The sequence below is a fragment of the Neofelis nebulosa genome, chromosome X (assembly GCF_028018385.1).
Source record: "Neofelis nebulosa isolate mNeoNeb1 chromosome X, mNeoNeb1.pri, whole genome shotgun sequence".
Classification (NCBI taxonomy): Eukaryota; Metazoa; Chordata; class Mammalia; order Carnivora; family Felidae; genus Neofelis; species Neofelis nebulosa.
In genome coordinates this window covers 5229032-5246771 of record NC_080800.1, presented here as the reverse complement: position 1 = coordinate 5246771, position 17740 = coordinate 5229032, and the positions used below count along the sequence as shown (strand labels likewise).

At 43.2% G+C, this 17740-nt stretch overlaps 1 protein-coding gene across 7 annotated transcripts in view; it reads left to right on the top strand.

The window, feature by feature from the left end:
- Positions 1 to 17437, top strand: part of PNPLA4 (patatin like phospholipase domain containing 4) — a 30956-nt gene extending 13519 nt beyond the window's left edge. For 5 of the 7 annotated variants that reach the window (XM_058712389.1, XM_058712394.1, XM_058712393.1 and 2 more), the window contains exons 5-8: positions 1831 to 1911; positions 4346 to 4411; positions 16315 to 16467; positions 17191 to 17437. In XM_058712389.1, the coding sequence (XP_058568372.1) occupies positions 1831 to 1911; positions 4346 to 4411; positions 16315 to 16467; positions 17191 to 17331 (441 nt within the window). In that variant the 3' untranslated portion in view covers positions 17332 to 17437. The remainder of the gene's footprint in view (positions 1 to 1830; positions 1912 to 4345; positions 4412 to 16314; positions 16468 to 17190) is intronic. The other 2 variants (XM_058712390.1, XM_058712391.1) reach the window with 2 other exon arrangements.
- The last annotated feature ends 303 nt before the right edge of the window (positions 17438 to 17740 follow it).

Genomic DNA, 17740 nt, shown 5'->3' with positions numbered 1-17740 from the left:
TTGACCCAAGTGAATGCTCCTGGATCGATAGTCCCAGGAAGGCTTTCGTGCAGAACCGCGCCCCGCTTGGGAAGAACCACCCTCTCTCTCTCCATCGTGCTGAAGTCCCGTGTTGCCGCACGCTTAGCGAGAATGCTCTTACGGCAAGATCTTTGCACATTTCGCCTAGTGAAGGTGAACGAAGGCCTGATGTAAGATTGTTCATTATCCTGGGAAGCCTGGGAAGATAAATTTGACCGTGTCTTTGAATTTCAACTACACCAGCAGGTTCTGAATAAATAGCCAGCTCCTCATTAAACTCCACAGCAAACTTTAGGCATAAATGAAACTTGTTGGGAATTCATTCTCGAAGGAAGCCAGGCCACACAATTTTCTAAACACCCCTTTTCTATAACATGTAAAATGAAAAGAGCTAGTCAGAGCGTGCATTGAATATGCACTTGGCAATGTTTTGTGCATTCCTAGAGGATGTCACTAGCTTTTATTTTTATCATTGTATATTTAGTAAGAATGAGACAAAAACGCAAATCAACATTCTAACCTCTGTGCACTGTTTAAAGTACTGAGTCCTGTGATGGGCCATGAATGGCAAGACCCAGATGTTACATCCGTGTGTCAGCCACAATGCTATTGACATTTGGGGTCTGATACTTGTCTGTGGTGGGGGCTGGCCTGTGCATTAATAGTTGTGTAGAAGCATCCCTTGACTCTACCCACTAGATGCCAGTAGTAACCATCCCCCCACCACCACACACACAATTGTGACAAATAAAACTGTCTCCAGACATCGCTAAATGTCCCCAGGAAACAAAGACACTCTTCCCTTCACTGAGAACCTCTACTCTATATGTGTGGAGCTTTATTGGTGAGAAAAATTTCACTGGGAAAACAACGAGGTAAGACACGCTGTATGGACATGTTTAGACCTACTGTGTGTCCTATTACGTGGCCTCAGACTGTGAGTCTTCGCCTCTTTCCTTCGAACGTTCCATTTGCTTGCAATAAAATGGCGGCAAACAGACCACGAATAAGACAGAACACTTAGTTCTCTACTGTGGAAGCTAATTTTCCCACTGAACTTGGTCTGATATGCAAATCAGCAGCCCACGTACAGGGAAAGTGAGTTATGTCAGAATAAATACATTGATTTGGAGGACTGACAGGTATTTTCTAGTTCACTGCAGTCCTCATATCATTTAGGAAGATTCGTACTCTTCTTATCTGTAGGAAAGTAATTGAATAGCATTTTTCAACCAAACACCGAAAACACTTGCAAGCATTAACTTGTGAACTTTACATTATACTCTGACACGGAGGGGGGGAGGAAAAACACATCATTCTGATTCCAATGGTGGTAATTTTTTTTTTTTTTTGCAGGGCACATATGATTATTTATGCAGCATAATGAAATAAATCGTTATATTTACAGAGTGTCTTTGGTTCTTTAAAGACCCTTAAGTACTGTAATTTCACAATATGTCTGCTATCCCCAGAGCGTTCCAGTGATTGCTACAGCACGATGTTGCTTTTTGCCAAATTACTTCATTAAATAGCCACAGCGTGTCTACAAAACATACCTAGGGCCTGTAATTGTTTTTTTTTTTTTTTTTTTTTAAAGAGTAGCCAATTGATGATAGAGCCAAATTCATTTAGGGTGAATGCAGTGACAATGGAAACTGTGCACAGCCTTTCTCTGGAAAACACCCAAGTGCTGATGTCGTGGGGCTGAGAAGGTTGGCTCTGTCCTGTCAGCCCCCACTGGCTTATGAAGTAATGCCCCACAAATCACCCGAGATGATATTCACTCCTGCTTTCCTCTTTGTATAACAGATTTGCCTAGCATCACAGCTCACCATTCTATCAAGCCACACATTTCAGGAGGAAGGCGGGAGCACCTGGGCAGCTCAGCCAGTTAAGCAACTCTTGATTTCAGCTCAGCTTATGATCTCACGGTTCATGGGATCAAGCACTAAGTTGGGCTGTGTGCTGACAGCGCAGAGCCTGCTTGGGATTCTCTTTCTCCCTCTATCTTTCCCCCTCCCCTGCTCGCTTTCTTCCTCTCTCTCAAAATAAACATTAAAAATAGAAGAGGGATGCTAAGGACAGGCATGTCTACAGTCTTGTTTGTAGATGGTTGACAAATCTCATGCAAGATTGCCATTGTGCTTTGGTTTGATGATCTGTTGTCAACATCTTGCAATTCTTTTTTTTTTTAACTTTATTTATTGATTTTGAGAGTGTGCATGCAAGCAGGGGAGGTGGGGGGAGAGAGAGAGAGAGAGAGAGAGAGAGAGAGAGAGAGAATCCTAAGCAAGCTCCATGCTGTCAGCACAGAGCCCAATGTGGGCCTCAATCTCACAAACCATGAGATCATGACCTGAGCAGAAATGAATAGTTGGATGTTTAACCGACTGAGCCACCCAGGCACCCCGACATCTTGCAATTCTTAATACCTGTATTTTCATTTTTCACTGGATACACAGATGATGTCGCTGGTTCGGGCACCCAGCACCAGCCTGGAACAAGAGGGATATGTGATGCATGTCAGTCCTTTCCTTCTTTCCTGCCGAGTCTTGGTTTGTGCTGTTCTACCACTCACACCTGATGCCCCAGATGTTTCCAGGCCACCTGTCAGGAGCCCGTTGCCATGGGGACTGTTAGAACCTCAGCCCTTGTGCTCGACACGTCCCCAACATGGGCGAATCCTTGTTTGTCCCACTGAACCCCATCAAGGGTGCTCATCTGCATTCCTGACGTGGAGATGGGGAGGTGAAACAGGCATTTGTGGGGTCTGAGAAGGCCTGACCGACCATGCAGGAGGCACAGACCCTGTCCCTTCAGCACTTTTCAGCAGTGAGGAGCCACGAGCCTTGTTAAGAGTTGGGACCACTGCACAGAGAAGCCAGTGCCAACTTCCACGACGCAGAAATAAAAGTGGTCCAGCCAGGTTACACCCCACAGAGGACGCCTCCTACAGAAAGTGCAGTTGCTGGTGACCGGATCTATCGTTACTCACAGTTCAGAATATACATATTGGCCTTGGAGAGCTGACCTCAGAAAACATACCTACGCTATTGTTTCCCTGGGGAAAAATGCTCTGTGAGTTCTAAATAATTCTAAACAGGCGATTTGCAAATCAGTTTTGGGGCCGTAATCCATTTCTGAATAATATACGCCCACCCCACCCCTGCCAAATCTCATGAAATCCTTGACAAGAAACAGTTACTAGTTGAAAGATTCTAGCTTAAATATTCAGTATCTACTGCTGTGTCTTTCCAAACAGAACAGTAGCGATTTGGAGACTGCACTAGAAAAAAGAAAAGAAACATGTAAATGTCAGAAAAGCTCCCAATGCCCAAGTTCTGTTGGAAGAAATGCTAATGTTCTAAATGGCGACCTTTTTCGCCTTTTTCAATAGAAGATAACGCGTACCTGCTGTCCCAAGCTGCTGCCGTCGCATTATATATGCAGACCATGTTGCTAGCACATGAAATGTGTCGCTCCCGTTAGCAACATCATGGGGACAAATTAGAATCCTCCCAAGCTGCAGGCTGGTCTCCTCTCTAATAACCACAGGGTTTGCTCCTCTGAAAAATAAGAGTGCAACCTTATTTTTATTTTTTTCAAGTAAAGTCTACCCCCAACATGGGGCTTGAACTCAAGACCCGAAGATCGAGCCACACGCTCCACAGACTGAGCCAGCGAGGCGCCCTCCACAGTGCAACCTGAGAAATGATTTTTATAGCATATGACAGAGCATCGTGAATAATTTATTTGCAGCCTGTACGTGCTCACGAATGTAGACTTCCCTGGAAGTTAAATTTTCTAATGACCTTGTCGTCTACAATTAAAATAGCGATTTTACTCAGGTGAAGTCAGTTGAGTCACAGAACATGGAATCTCGCCTCTGTGTTCAGGGTCTTTTCAGACAGTAGAAGTGTTACCTTCTCCTTAACTGTGTCTGGTGTGCGGTTGAAATATATAGAACTGGGGCGCCTGGGTGGCTCAGTCGGTTAAGCATCCAACTTTGGCTCAGGTCATGATCTCGCGGTCCGTGAGTTCGAGCCCCGCGTCGAGCTCTGTGCTGACAGCTCGGAGCCTGGAGCCTGTTTCAGATTCTGTGTCTCCCTCTCTCTGTGACCCTCCCCCGTTCATGCTCTGTCTCTCTCTGTCTCAAAAATAAATAAACGTTAAAAAAAATTTTTTAAAGAAATCTATAGAACTTAATCTTTTACAGTGAACATTGTTATTTTTGGAAAAACGTAACATGTTTTACTAATACATCAAGTGTGTTTTGTGTGTGAACGCTTACACTTGCGGGCTGTTTCTCTGTTTCCTCCTCCAGGTTCTCCTGGCTAGCAGCTTCCTGCCCATTTACGCGGGCGTGAAACCAGTGGAGTACAACGGGCAGGTAACCTTCTTATCACTGATGAATCATCAGGATTCCCTGGATTAATACGTTTCCTTTCAAGGATCCAATTTTATCATTATGCTGGTGATTCCAAATCAGTTTATATGATTTTTTTTTTTTTGTAAATAATTTTGTTTTTAACAGAAAAGAAATCAAGTACGGGAGGCATGGCAGCAAGATCTTGACACTCAGAATGATGGAGGTGCCCCTTTTTCCATCTGGTTATAAATGTTATCCCTTTTGTTAAAAGAAAAAAAAAAAAGACTAAAAGAATTTTTAAAACAGTAAACAGCCCCTTCAGGCACAGCTGAGCTGCCAGCTGGGAAAAGCCTCAGGGCTCTGCATGTGACCACCACCACCCCCCCCCCCACCAGCACCCACTCCTTCCCCTTCCCCAACCCCCACAGGAGCCCCCGGCCAGGCAGCAAGCCCCTCCCCGGCCCTGCACTTCCCCTGCAATCCAGGACTGCTCTCTTCGCCTGCCCCCCCCCCCCCTGCACTCCAGGCAGGAGGGAAGGAGAGAGAGAGGGAGGGAGGGAAAGGTGAGCTAATACCTGCCATCTGCTCTCAGGCGGGGCTGTGGGCCAGCTCCTCTCTGCCTTCTGCAGCCGATGCAGTAAAGGTTCATTATCCTACCTACCCACCCTCTCTGGCTCCTGCATACAGGCACACCCTGTAGAACAGATACTGTCTCTCTAACACATGCCAGAGAGCCGTATTTATAAGCAAATACACTAACTACTTAGCACACACCAGAGATAGGCATTTTAAAATCAAAGACAGTATCTATTTCAAACATACCACAGTTACACATTTTATCAAATAAATTATCTACTTAGCACATACCAGAGATAGGCATTTTAAAATCAAAGACAGTATCTATTTCACACATACCAGAGTTAGGCATTTTGTAATCAAATACAGTATCTACTTAGCACACACCAGAGATATGTATTTGTAATCAAATACAGTATCTATTTAACCCATACCAGAGCAATGCATTTTATCATCCAATACAGTATCTAGTTAACACATACCAGAGATACATATTTACAATCAAATATAAGCATCTATTTAAAATATACTAGATATGTATTTATAATCAAATAGAATATCTATTTAACACATACCAGAAATATGCATTTTATAATCAAATACACTATTTAACATATACCAGAGATATGTATTTATAATCAAATACAGCATCTATTTAACACATACTAGAGATACATATTGTATAATGCAATATAGTATCTAACACATAGCCAAGATCAGGCACATATTCACAGATGAATAAATGCCATTTGTTTTATTTAGTATATATATACATCATATGCACTTACTCCTGAGTACATGAAAAATGTTTAATATCTGTCATTCATTCATTCACTCACTCAGGGACTTCGAGGGCCCTGTGCACAGTACCTCTACTCAAGGAATTGGTGATCTCACAACAAAGGCATCGATTTTTGTGATCTCGCAAGCCCTCCTGATTTTCTTGCTTTGAGCATTCTTGGTCTTTCCAGGCCTTTGCCGTGCTTCCTGTACACTTCTGGGCCCAAATTGGTCTGCCCAGGACCGTTGTCTAAAGGGACACACGGGGAGAGAGAGGCACAGAGATGTTAAGTAACCGGAAAAGCCCTGTAGATGCAAAGTTGCAGAGCCTAAGAGGGACAGTTCAGTTCAGCTCTGTTTATTAGCCATAGGCATACAGTCCAAACAGAATGCTAAAACCCTCTTTGTGACTGTTTAGAAACTAAATATACACTGATCTTTTTTTTTTTTTTTTAAGAGCAACAAAATAATTTAAACATCAGTTCATGGAAAGCAGGGTTGGGTTTGTTTTTTTTCCCCTACTGTTGGTACTTTGTCTCAGACCTAACAGGTATTTAGTTCCCAAGGAGTGTGAGCTACGTTGCCATCTAAAAATTTGAGAGGTACTGTACTTTATTGTAATTACTTTAAGTTCAATAGCATTTTCCCTCCTATTATATGATAGGAGTAAAAGTTAATATTTATTTTTAGCTATAAATTTTTATTAAGGTGGTACGAAAATCAATGTTATCTTATAAACTAACTTTATAATGATCTGAAATGTAATGATTTTACTTCAAAGTATGATTGTGGAATATATAATAATGATAGAAGTGGCTAAACATAGAATATACAATAATGATAGAAATGGGCAAAAAAACTCTAAGGTGTCTTAGAGATGACATGTTATGAAAGGGGGGTTGGGGAGTCAAGAGTCCCCAGAATTGCCAATGTGATCAATAATTAAGAGGTAGCAATTGAGCAGGGAGGATGTAGATGTAGAATGTGCTAGAAAGGAGGTGGGAATTTCAGAAAGGGAGGATGGAAGCAAGGTTACAAGAGCTGGGGCGCCTGGAGGCTCAGGCAGTTAAGTGCCGGACTCTTGGTTTCGGCTCAGCTCACGATCTCACACTTTGTGAGTTTGAGCCCTGCATCAGGCTCTGTGCTGACAGTGCAGGGCCTGCTTGGCGTTTTCCCTCTCTCTCTCTCTCTCTCTCTCTGTCTCTCTCCCTCCCAAAATAAAATAAATTAAAAAAAAAAAAAAAGTTACAATAGAGCTGAGCCCCAGAAGCCAAGGATGCTCTAACGCTATGCTAAACAGTTTCCTGTACAAATACTAGTAAACGTATTATGAATGAGGTGCAGGTGATAGAGGCTTCTAGCTTTCTTCCACTGTGACCTTTCCTCTCCTTCCTTATGACAGAATCAGAGTGGTTGGCTGGACATTTCCAGACTTCCATTGTAGCTAGGTGAGGCTCCCATTTAAGTGCTGGCTGGTGAGCTATAAGCTGGATTACTGTGGGACTTACAGGAAGGGAGCTTGTATACCTTTCTTTACTTCCTGCTGCCCAGAACCTAGCTGTGATGACTGGAACTGCAGCAGCCATTCTGCATCATGAGGTCACCAATCCCACCATGGAGATGGCCGCAGAGTGAGCTGGAAAGACGTGCCCTGAACGACTTGGGGAGGCCACCCTTACCAGTCCACTCTCCATTTTCCTTGTAGTGGAAAAAGCAGTACAACTCATGCTGTTATTGTTTTCTATTGGCTGCAACAGAACCCCCTCACCTGTCACGGGATGACTGCGCTGTATTTTGCAGACGAGGAGAAAGGGAGGTTCAGAGATGTGCATTTGACTTCACAGAGGCCACCTAGCTAGTGAGTGGGCACCTTTCCCAGGATGATCTCCAACGTTTGTGTCTCTGCCGTGTCTCCTGCCCCAGTCTGTCTAGTTTGTTGCCCATTACCTGTGTCTCTGCAAAGTAGACATGTGACACTTAATTTTAAGGTCTCCTGAAAGCATCAGGTTTCCGTTGTACTTTACTGCTGTCCACAAAGAGGGGGTCCTGAGCACACGGTGAGTGACACAACCCTCGGAGACCTTGTGCACATATGCACACACTTACCAACATTCTGGCCTCCTTCCGTGCTCACCACAGATGCTCTTTCAGCCTGAGAGCCTCCCACAGTTTCTGTAGGATTTGTAGGCCAGCTTGCTTGCTGGAATCTTTCCATTTTCAGCCAAACACAAACTGATTTAAATGCAGCATTTGCCAGTGGGTGTGAGCTTTTCCTATGACTTAAATTACAGAAAAAATTCCATCATGCTGAAAACACGTCTCCTGTTCTAGGTTTTAGTGTTTTTGTGGAAGTCAGGTCTTGATTGGTTGGCGGGATTTGGTTGTTTTTCTGAAGTGACTGAGGTGACAGCAGCAGCAGGGGACAGAGCAGTGCCCTGTGGTGGTGTGGCCTGGTGAATATACCGTGTGGCCCACTTGTGCGTTCTCGCTCTCTCTCTCTCAAAAATAAGCCTTAAAAAAAATTTAAAAAAAAATAAGTTTCATACTTTCGTAAGGCAGATTAACTTAATAGACAGTATAATTCCTTCCTAACCTGTCTAGTAGTTATTTGACGTAGTCTGATGTCTATTTCCTTTTCCTAATTTTTTTTATTTTTTTAATGTTTATTTTTTTTTTTTTTTGGCACAGAGAAAGCATGAGAGGAGGAGAGACAGAGAGAGAGGGAGACACAGAATCCGAAGCAGACTCCAGGCTCTGAGCTATCGGCACAGAGCCCGACGCGGGGGTTCAAGCTCACGAACCTTGAGATCGTGACCTGAGCCCAAGTCGGACACTTAACCGACTGAGCCACCCAGGCTCCCCTTCCCTAATTTTTTAAAAAAGTTATTTGTTTATTTAGAGAGAAAGAGAGGGAGAGAATCACAAGCAGGCTCCACACTGTCAGCACAGAGCCTAATGTAGGGTTTGAACTCACAAACCATGAGATCATGACCTGAGCTAAAGTCGAACTCTTAACTGGATGAGCCACCCAGGAGCCCCTTCCCTAATTTTTTTAAAAGTTATTTGTTTGTTTGTTTATTTATTTATTTAGAGAGAAAGAGAGGGAGAGAATCCCAAGTGGGCTCCATGCTGTCAGCACAGAGCCTAATGCAGGGTTTGAACTCACAAACCATGAGATCATGACCTGAGCTAAAGTCAGACTCTTAACAGAATGAGCCACCCAGGAGCCCCTTCCCTAATTTTTTTAAAAGTTATTTGTGTGTTTGTTTATTTATTTATTTAGAGAGAAAGAGAGGGAGAGAATCCCAAGCGGGCTCCACACTGTCAGCACAGAGCCTAATGCAGGGTTTGAACTCACAAACCATGAGATCATGACCTGAGCTAAAGTCAGACTCTTAACTGGATGAGCCACCCAGGAGCCCCTTCCCTAACTTTTTTAAAGTTCTTGTAGGTTTCCTGCTTCCTCTTCTAAGACCCTTTTTAGTACCCTGTTTATGGTAGATAGTCATTAGCCGCTGAATAAATGAATGAAGAACAGAAACATATTGAAGGTCAGACTTGTATTTCTTACTCATGAATCTTCTGTCAGCATATATGGCCTCTGAATGTGCATCCTCAGAAAACGCCACGTTTTCACAATTCTTGACATCAATTTGGAACAAGCATGAGCATTTTCAAGAGGAGGTCTTAACTAACAAGTTGTCTTGTTTGGTTTTTTCAGTGATAGCGTTAGCATTGGCAATGGTCTAATTGCCATTAATCGCTATGAAGACTAATAGGTCATAATAACAGAAGAAGATCATCTCTAGGACTGATGGTATGCACATCACAAGACAAGCTTTAGGGTGGTTTTTTTTTTTCTTTTTTCTTGCCTGAATTAGAATTCAGGCAATATTTTCACTATGTATTATCTAGACAAAATTTAACATTGAATTATTCTAGTCTACTGAGCATTTTGTATGGGATATGGATTATTAATTCTTTCATTACTGACATATTTGTGGGAAAGACCGTCGTGGAATACTGTTACTACGTATTTGTATCTAACTATTACCATAATTCTCCTACGTCTATTTCTTCGTGACTTAGACGTTTCACACAGATAGGTGGTGCAGTCACCAACACAGTCAACAGCAAGTGGTAACTGGCCTGGCAACCGACCAGATTAGGCTTGATGGGAATCTGGATATCAAGTCAGTTATTCCGACGGAGAAGGTCTTAGTTTTCAGCAACATCCTAAAAGTTTTTGCACTGTCAGTTTGAAAAAACATGTTAGTGTTCCAGGGAATATTTTTGAGGTAACATTTATACTGTCACTGGCTAAACAGCTGTAGCATTTTCTGAAAATTAAGTATCTAAAGTCATCATTTTTGAATCAAAAATCAGAAATTCAAAAGTTAAGACAATAATGTACCAATAATCTTTAGTAGAAGTACTTTAGGGTTTTTAACCTCTTCTTAAATTTTTTGTTTTAAGTTGTCTCCCTGTGATTAAGGAAAGACCATAGATCTCTTCCCCCCTCCTGCATTTCTTTATCTCTAATGGGAGGGTCTGACCTACATTTGGGAGAGTGGGTATTTCCTTGTCTTTCTGTCTCTCCCTCCCCTCTATTTTGAGAATCAAGAACCAAAAGTGTTCAGGGGCACCTGGCTAGCTTAGTTGGTTAAGCATCCAGCTTCGGCTCAGGTCATGATCTCTCATGGTTTGTGCGTTCAAGCCCCGCATCAGGCTCTGTGCTGACGGCTCAGACCCTGGAGCCTGATTCAGATTCTTTATATGCCATGCCTCTCTCTCTCTCTCTCTCAAATAAGTAAAATAATACATTAAAAAAAACACAAAGCCCAAGAATGTTCTGTGGGACATCACTATCTGTCCTCTATATCATAAAAGAAAATAAGGCATGTGTGCCATAATTCCTTCCCCCGTCCCCATCTCCTGTACCCTGCAGAAATCAATTATTTTTTTAATTTTTTTTGGATGTTTTTATTTATTTTTGAGACAGAGAGAAAGCACAAACTGGGGAAGAGCAGAGAGAGAGAGAGGGAGAAAGGAATGGAAGCAGGCTCTGTGCTGACAGCAGAGAGTCTGGGGTGGGGCTCGAACCCCCCAGTGGTGAGATCATGACCTGAGCAGAAGTCGCACACTCAGCCAACTGAGCCCCCCAGGCACCCCTGCAGAAAACAACTCTGATCCTCCCTGCCTCCCTCAGACACCGCCGCTTTACGGTGTGTGTGAAGGAAGAAGGGAGGTGAGAAGGCCAGCTGCACCCCTTCTGCCCGCGTACCCCGTGGAAGTGCCTGGGAAACACGTTCTGTAAAGCGTTTAGTGAGCGCCCTGGCATGTGGGGCGTGCAGTGTCTGTTGAGCCAGCTACTCAGCTTTGCTGTTTTGGTGGAAAAGCAGCACAGCAGTGTCTCCGAGGAAGGGCATGGCTGTCTGCCAATAAAACTTTATTTGCAAAAGCAGCCACAGTTTGCCAGCCTGTAACTTAGAGTGAGTGACCCTGCAAGCCTCACTTTCTGCTTCTGTAAAGTCAGGAATCTGATTACACCAGCATGACCTTCCTTTGCAACAGCATTTAAACTAAGTAATAGGGGAGACGTTCTACCAACCATTAAGCCCTGCGCTATGGTACTTAAAATAATTATAGACATCAGCGTTTCATTGCTTGTTCTGACAAAGTGGTTCGTATCCACTTGCTTTTTTAAAATTTATTTTGAGAGAGAGAGAGAGAGAGAGAGAGAGCAGGGGAGGGTCAGAGAGACAGGGACAGAAAGAATCCCAAACAGGCTCCGTGCTGTCAGCATGGAGCCCGAGCAGGGACTGAACTCACCAACTGTGAGATCATGACCTGAGCCAAAATCAAGAGTGGGCTGCCGAACCGACAGAGGCACCCCTGTACTCACCTGCTTTTCGAGCCAGATACACCTGAAGACGATTCAGCCGTGCCTGGAGACTCTGTCCCGGATGGATGTACCACAGTGCCCACCACGCATCCAGGCACACGCTGTGGACATCACCTGCTTACGTTTTTCCCCTTTAGTTACTTCACAAGAAGTGCTCAAATTCCTAAACCCCGGGCGTGTCCTTAGGTTCCCAGGGCACCTCAGCGAGTACCCCAAACTTTGACAAGACCTGACACATGGATGATGGTGACAGTCACCAAAGTCCCTTTATAAGTGATACCAAACTGTCATGGGAAGAACAGCACAGGGGTCTTTTTTTGTTTGTTTTATTAATTTTTGTTTTTTCTGTGAAATATTCTGGAATCATAGAAGCCCACGGCAGTCGTTCGCACCTTACAGAATGCTGGCCGCGAGGTGGGCAGCACGGAACACTTGCAGGAATCGGTAGCAAAGAGCCAAAGAATTCATGGACAGCAGTACTTATGATGCAGGCGTTTCAACTAGACCACACTGAATACAAAACATTTCCATTTTTAATTTGGGGCCGAGGAATGTTTACTGCTATTAGTTACTAGCGATTTGGCTGGAATCAGTGTGCCTGAAAGAATGTGCCGTTTTGTTCTGGAAAACAGTGAGGAGGTTCCTCAAAAAATTAAAAATAGATCTACCCTATGACCCAGCAACAGCACTGCTAGAAATTTACCCAAGGGATACAGGAGTACTGATGCATAGGGGCACTTGTACCCCAATGTTTATAGCAGCACTCTCAACAATAGCCAAATTATGGAAAGAGCCTAAATGTCCATCAATTGATGGATCGATAAAGAAGATATGGTTTCTACACACAATGGAGTACTTACTACGTGGCAATGAGAAAGAATGAAATATGGCCTTTTGTAGCAACGTGGATGGAACTGGAGAGTGTGATGCTAAGTGAAGTAAGCCATACAGAGAAAGACGGATACCATATGGTTTCACTCTTATGTGGATCCTGAGAAACGTAACAGGAACCCATGGGGGAGGGGAAGGAAAAAAAAAAAAAAGAGGTTAGAGTGGGAGAGAGCCAAAGCATAAGAGACTCTTAAAAACAGAACAAACTGAGGGCTGATGGGGGGTGGGGGAGGGGACGGTGGGTGATGGGTATTGAGGAGGGGATCTTTTGGGATGAGCACTAGGTGTTGTGTGGAAACCAATTTGACAATAAATTTCATATATTAAAAAAAGAAAGAGAAAGAACGAAAAGAAGAAACAAAGAAACAAAGAAAAAGAAAGAAAGAAAGGAAGAAAGAAAAAGGAAGGAAGGAAGAGAAAGAAAGAAGAAAGAAAGAAAGAAAGAGAAAGAAAGAAAGAAAAAAGAAAGAAAAAGGAAGGAAGGAAGAGAAAGAAGAAAGAAAGAAAAGAAAGAAAGAAAGAAAGAAAGAAAAAGAAAGGAAGGAAGAAAGAAAAAGAAAAGGAAGGAAGAGAAAGAAGAAAGAAAGAAAGAAAGAAAGAAAGAAAGAAAGAAAAAGAAAGAAAGAAAGAAAGAAAGAAAGAGAAAGAAAGAAAGAAAGAAAGAAAGAAAGAAAGAAAGAAAGAAAGAAAGAAAGAAAGAAAGAAAGAAAGAAAGAAAAAGAGAGAAAGAAGAAAGAAAGAAAGAAGAAAGCAAGCAAGCGAGCGTTTTTGGGGGAATGGTCTAGATCCATTCCCTAGAACACGCATCAGCAGCCGGAGGTGCTGCGTCCAGAGTGCCCGAGCTGGCAGGGTCACCGTGAGAGAGGTGCTGGTCTGCTGCACATTCAGTCAAGTCATTAGATAAGCTGTACGTTTCCTATAGTCCTTTATGCAATAAGAATAAGCTAACAAGAGTGAAGCAAATTTGGACAAAGACTTTTCAGTTCCCGGAAACAGCACTCATTAACCCTGTGATACATTAGAACACTTGGCAGTGGGATGAGCCAAATTGCCCTCTTTTCCTTAAATTGAGTGAAGTCACATGAGCTCTCAAGTCCCATGACACAAGGTACATAGTATCGATATCCCTTGATGAAAACTAAGCACAGTTCTACGTCATTGGTCAAATATCCTATTGAGACTATGAAAGACAATTTGGGGAGGTGTTTTTTTTTTCCTGTGGTTGTTAACATATTATAGAAATTGGTATCCATGCCCAAAGCAAAAGAAGAAAAATAAGACAAACAAAAACAAACTCTGAGACAATAAGGCACAGAACCGCATATTTTGGGGCCTTCTCACTGCAAATCTCCCTTTTAAAAATTCTTCCTGCGTGGGTCAGCCACTTAAGCCTCCAACTTCAGTTCAGGCCATGATTTCATGGTTTATAAGTTCGAGCCCCACATCGGGCTCACTGCTGTGAGCACAGAGCTGGCTTCACATCCTCTGTCTCCCTCTCTTTCTGTCCCCGCCCCGCTCCTGCACACGCGCTCTCTCTCTCCCTGTCTCAAAAATAAACATTAAAAAAAAAACCTGTTTATATAAGCATATATATACACACACAATACACACAAACACATACGAGTATGGGAGTTAAACACAGACAACCACATATGAATGTGTGTCTATATAATGTAATTACATGGTAAGGCATGTGACATTCTTTTAAAAATAATGATATGCAAATCATGCAGATCGGTTTTCTTTTCATCTTGATCTGCTTCTGTTTTCTGCAACAGCAAAATGTAGTCCCCTCCACTTTTCAACATAGGGTCCACTCGTCATTTACTTGTATGCCCTTTCGGGGAGCTGCTGCTGGCCAAAGCCATTGCAAACAGTGCAGTGCTGATCAGTCACCAGCTTTAGCAATAAAAACAAGTAAAAAACATTTAAAAAAAAGACACCTTAGAACAAAATGAGTGTGTGTTTTAACCAAGTTCAGGACGTTGTCTACCAGCCCTTTCTCCCTCCCTCCTGTGCCTCTACGCTGAGCGGCACAGATATGCTTTCCCTACATGACATTCTCAATGTTCAGGGGAAACTCAGCCTGCAGAATTCTGCGGTGAGGATTCTTCTCTAGGGGCTTGTCAACCATTACCAGATTTTTTTTTTTTTTTTGCGCCTATCAACTGAAAGCTATTTCCAATCACAGATATAACTTGGAGATTTTGCACTTCAGCTGTGTGTGTGTGCACACACACACGTTTATTTATTGTTACAGCAGATTATGTCCTCACGTTGGAACAACGGTGGCCTGACACTCTGTGGCTCTGAAATGGACAGTATAATGAGGCACCTGCGTGGCTCAGCTCGTTGAGCACCTGACTTCGGTTCAGGTCATGATCTCACGGTCCGTGAGTTCGAGCCCCGCGTCGGGCTCTGTGCTCACGGCTCGGAGCCTGGAGCCTGCTTCGGATTCTGTGTCTCCCTCTCTCTCTGCCCCTCCCCTGCTCGTTCTCTGTCTCTTTCACCACACGGTTGTGCGGAAGCCTCTAAAGCTTCTCTTACCTGCTCTGTCCATCCCTCTCCATTAGGCACGGGTCTGAAAGAAAACAAAGAAACCTCTTGTGAGTAATGTCTGGTTTTTTTTGTTTTTGTTTTTTTAATGTGGTGCTTCTCATTCTTTCTGGCTTTAAAACCACATGTCTTGGGACGCCTGGGTGGCTCCTTCAGTGAAGCGTCCGACTCCTGATTTCAGCTCAGGGCGTGATCTCACGTTTTGTGAGTTCTAGCCACACGTTGGGCTCTGTGCTGACTCTGCGAGGCCTGCTTGGGATTCTCTCTCTCTCTCTCTCTCTCTCTCTCTCTTTGTCCGTCCCCTGCTCATGCTCGCTGTCTCTCAAAATAAATATATAAACAAACTGAAAAAATAAATAAATAAAAACTCACATCTTAAACTCAGGTGCCACTTTGGAAGTAGAAGGATTTCTGGTTGTTCTGGTTATTTTTAAGTTTGCTGCAGGAAATGCCAATGTCTAGTTCTTATAACAAAAATGGAACATCCCATTTGCTAGTTGGTTATTCAGGATCAACTGTAAACTTGGCTTTCCACTCTGATTAAATAGTGAGCCCCAGTCTTATTACATGTCTTCTCATGCATCCACCGGCATCATAAAAATTTAGGTATGTCGTATTTAAAATAATCTACTAGGGGCACCTGGGTGGCTCAGTCGGTTAGGTGTCTCCCTCTCTCTCTGACCCTCCCCATCTTGCACTCTGTGTCTCTCTCAAAAGTAAGCATTTAAAAAAAGATAATCTGAAAGCTTTAATTTTTTTTTAACTTTTAATTTATTTATTTTTGAGAGAGAGACAGAGGGAGCAGGGGAGGGGCAGAGAGGGACAGAGAGAGAATCCCAAGCAGGCTCTGCACTGTCAGTGCAGAGCCTGATATGGGGCTTGAACTCACAAACCGTGAGATCATGATCAGAGCTGAAACCACGAACCAGATCCTTAACTGACTGAGCCATTCAGGTGTCCGTCTTCTGAAAGTTTTTAAACAATTGGAGAGGTTTCCTGATTTCTGTCAGCTTCTCATTCTATGGGTAAATGATCTGTGTAGAAAGATTTAAAAAATCACCCATCGGATTAGTCCCTGTAAACAGTAATTTAAGAGCATAGAAGAGGCTTTGATGATATTACAAGGAAGGAGTCCTGTTGAAAAATCTGTGTTTATCTGCTCTACGTGGGACGTGTCTCATGGACATGTGCTGACACGGGCTGTTTCTTTCCACAGAAGTGGGTGGATGGAGGCCTCACCAACAGCCTTCCCATCCTCCCTGTCGGCCGGACGGTGACCATCTCACCCTTCAGTGGACGACTGGACATCTCCCCGCAGGACAAAGGGCAGTTGAATGTGTACGTTAATGTCGCCAAACAGGACATGATGGTGAGTGATGTGTCCAGTGATATTTGAAGTCACCTGCCTAAGAACTTCCACACGCTTCCAAAATGTTGGAAGCTCGTTGATAATGTTATGTACAAAGTGCATGTTCTCAGTAATATGGTTTTTTACTAGTTTCCAATACATGTTATGCATACGGATGTGAGTATGCAGACCTGTCACCATTTACTGTCCGTTTGTGAAAAGTTCTTCTCTCTTCACTTCTTCAGGTCAGTAAACTAGTGGGAGAATTTCAGGGCAAGTTTAAATTAGATCGTTTATTGGTTTAAAACCATGGTGATAATTAAGTGTCGCAAAGTATTGGAGGAAAACTCGACTGAAGAACTTACATATTGACTTCCTTAGCCTCGTCTAATCGTTCTCACCCCGAGGTGATATTACACTTAGGAGACAGTGGCGATGCCTGGACACGTTTGCTTCTCACATCTGCTAGGCACTCCTGGCATCCAGGGGGTAGAGGTGAGGACTGGTGCCCAACATCCTGTGATGCGCAGACAGCCCCCACAACGCACAAGTATGTGTCCCCACACGTCACTAGCATCAAGACCGAGAGACCCTCATCTAGCCTGTGGGTGAAGTTAACCTTTCAAGTTGGATTTTTCTCCTACAGACTTTTTAAGCCCCTAATTGTACCTGTGATAAGAAATCTCAGGTTACATGTCCCTGTACTGTAATGTCTCATAGCTTCAATTTGTCTTTCTGTTCTAGCTGTCTGTGGCTAACTTGGTGAGGCTGAACCAAGCCCTTTTCCCACCAAGCAAGAGGAAAATGGAATCTCTGTATCAACATGGCTTTGGTGACGCCATTAAGTTTTTACTTAAAGAAAATTGGTTTGAATCGAAAGCTTAAAAGTTTATAATGCAAAACAGATCTCACGCCTTTTTTTTTTTTCTCATTTTTATCCACATGGCTTTTGATGGATGTTTCTAATTAAATCCCTTTTTTAAAAAGCCTATCATGGGGCGCCTGGGTGGCTTGGTCGGTTAAGCATCCGACTTCGGCTCAGGTCACGATCTCGCGGTCCGTGAGTTCGAGCCCCGCGTCGGGCTCTGTGCTGACAGCTCAGAGCCTGGAGCCTGTTTCAGATTCTGTGTCTTCCTCTTTCTCTGACCCTCCCCTGTTCATGCTCTGTCTCTCCCTGTCTCAAAAATAAACGTTAAAAAAAATAAATTAAAAAAATAAAAAATAAAAAGCCTATCAGGATTCTTGATTACTAGTTTTCGTGTCCTTTGAAAGATTTAGAAGGGTCAGCAATTTG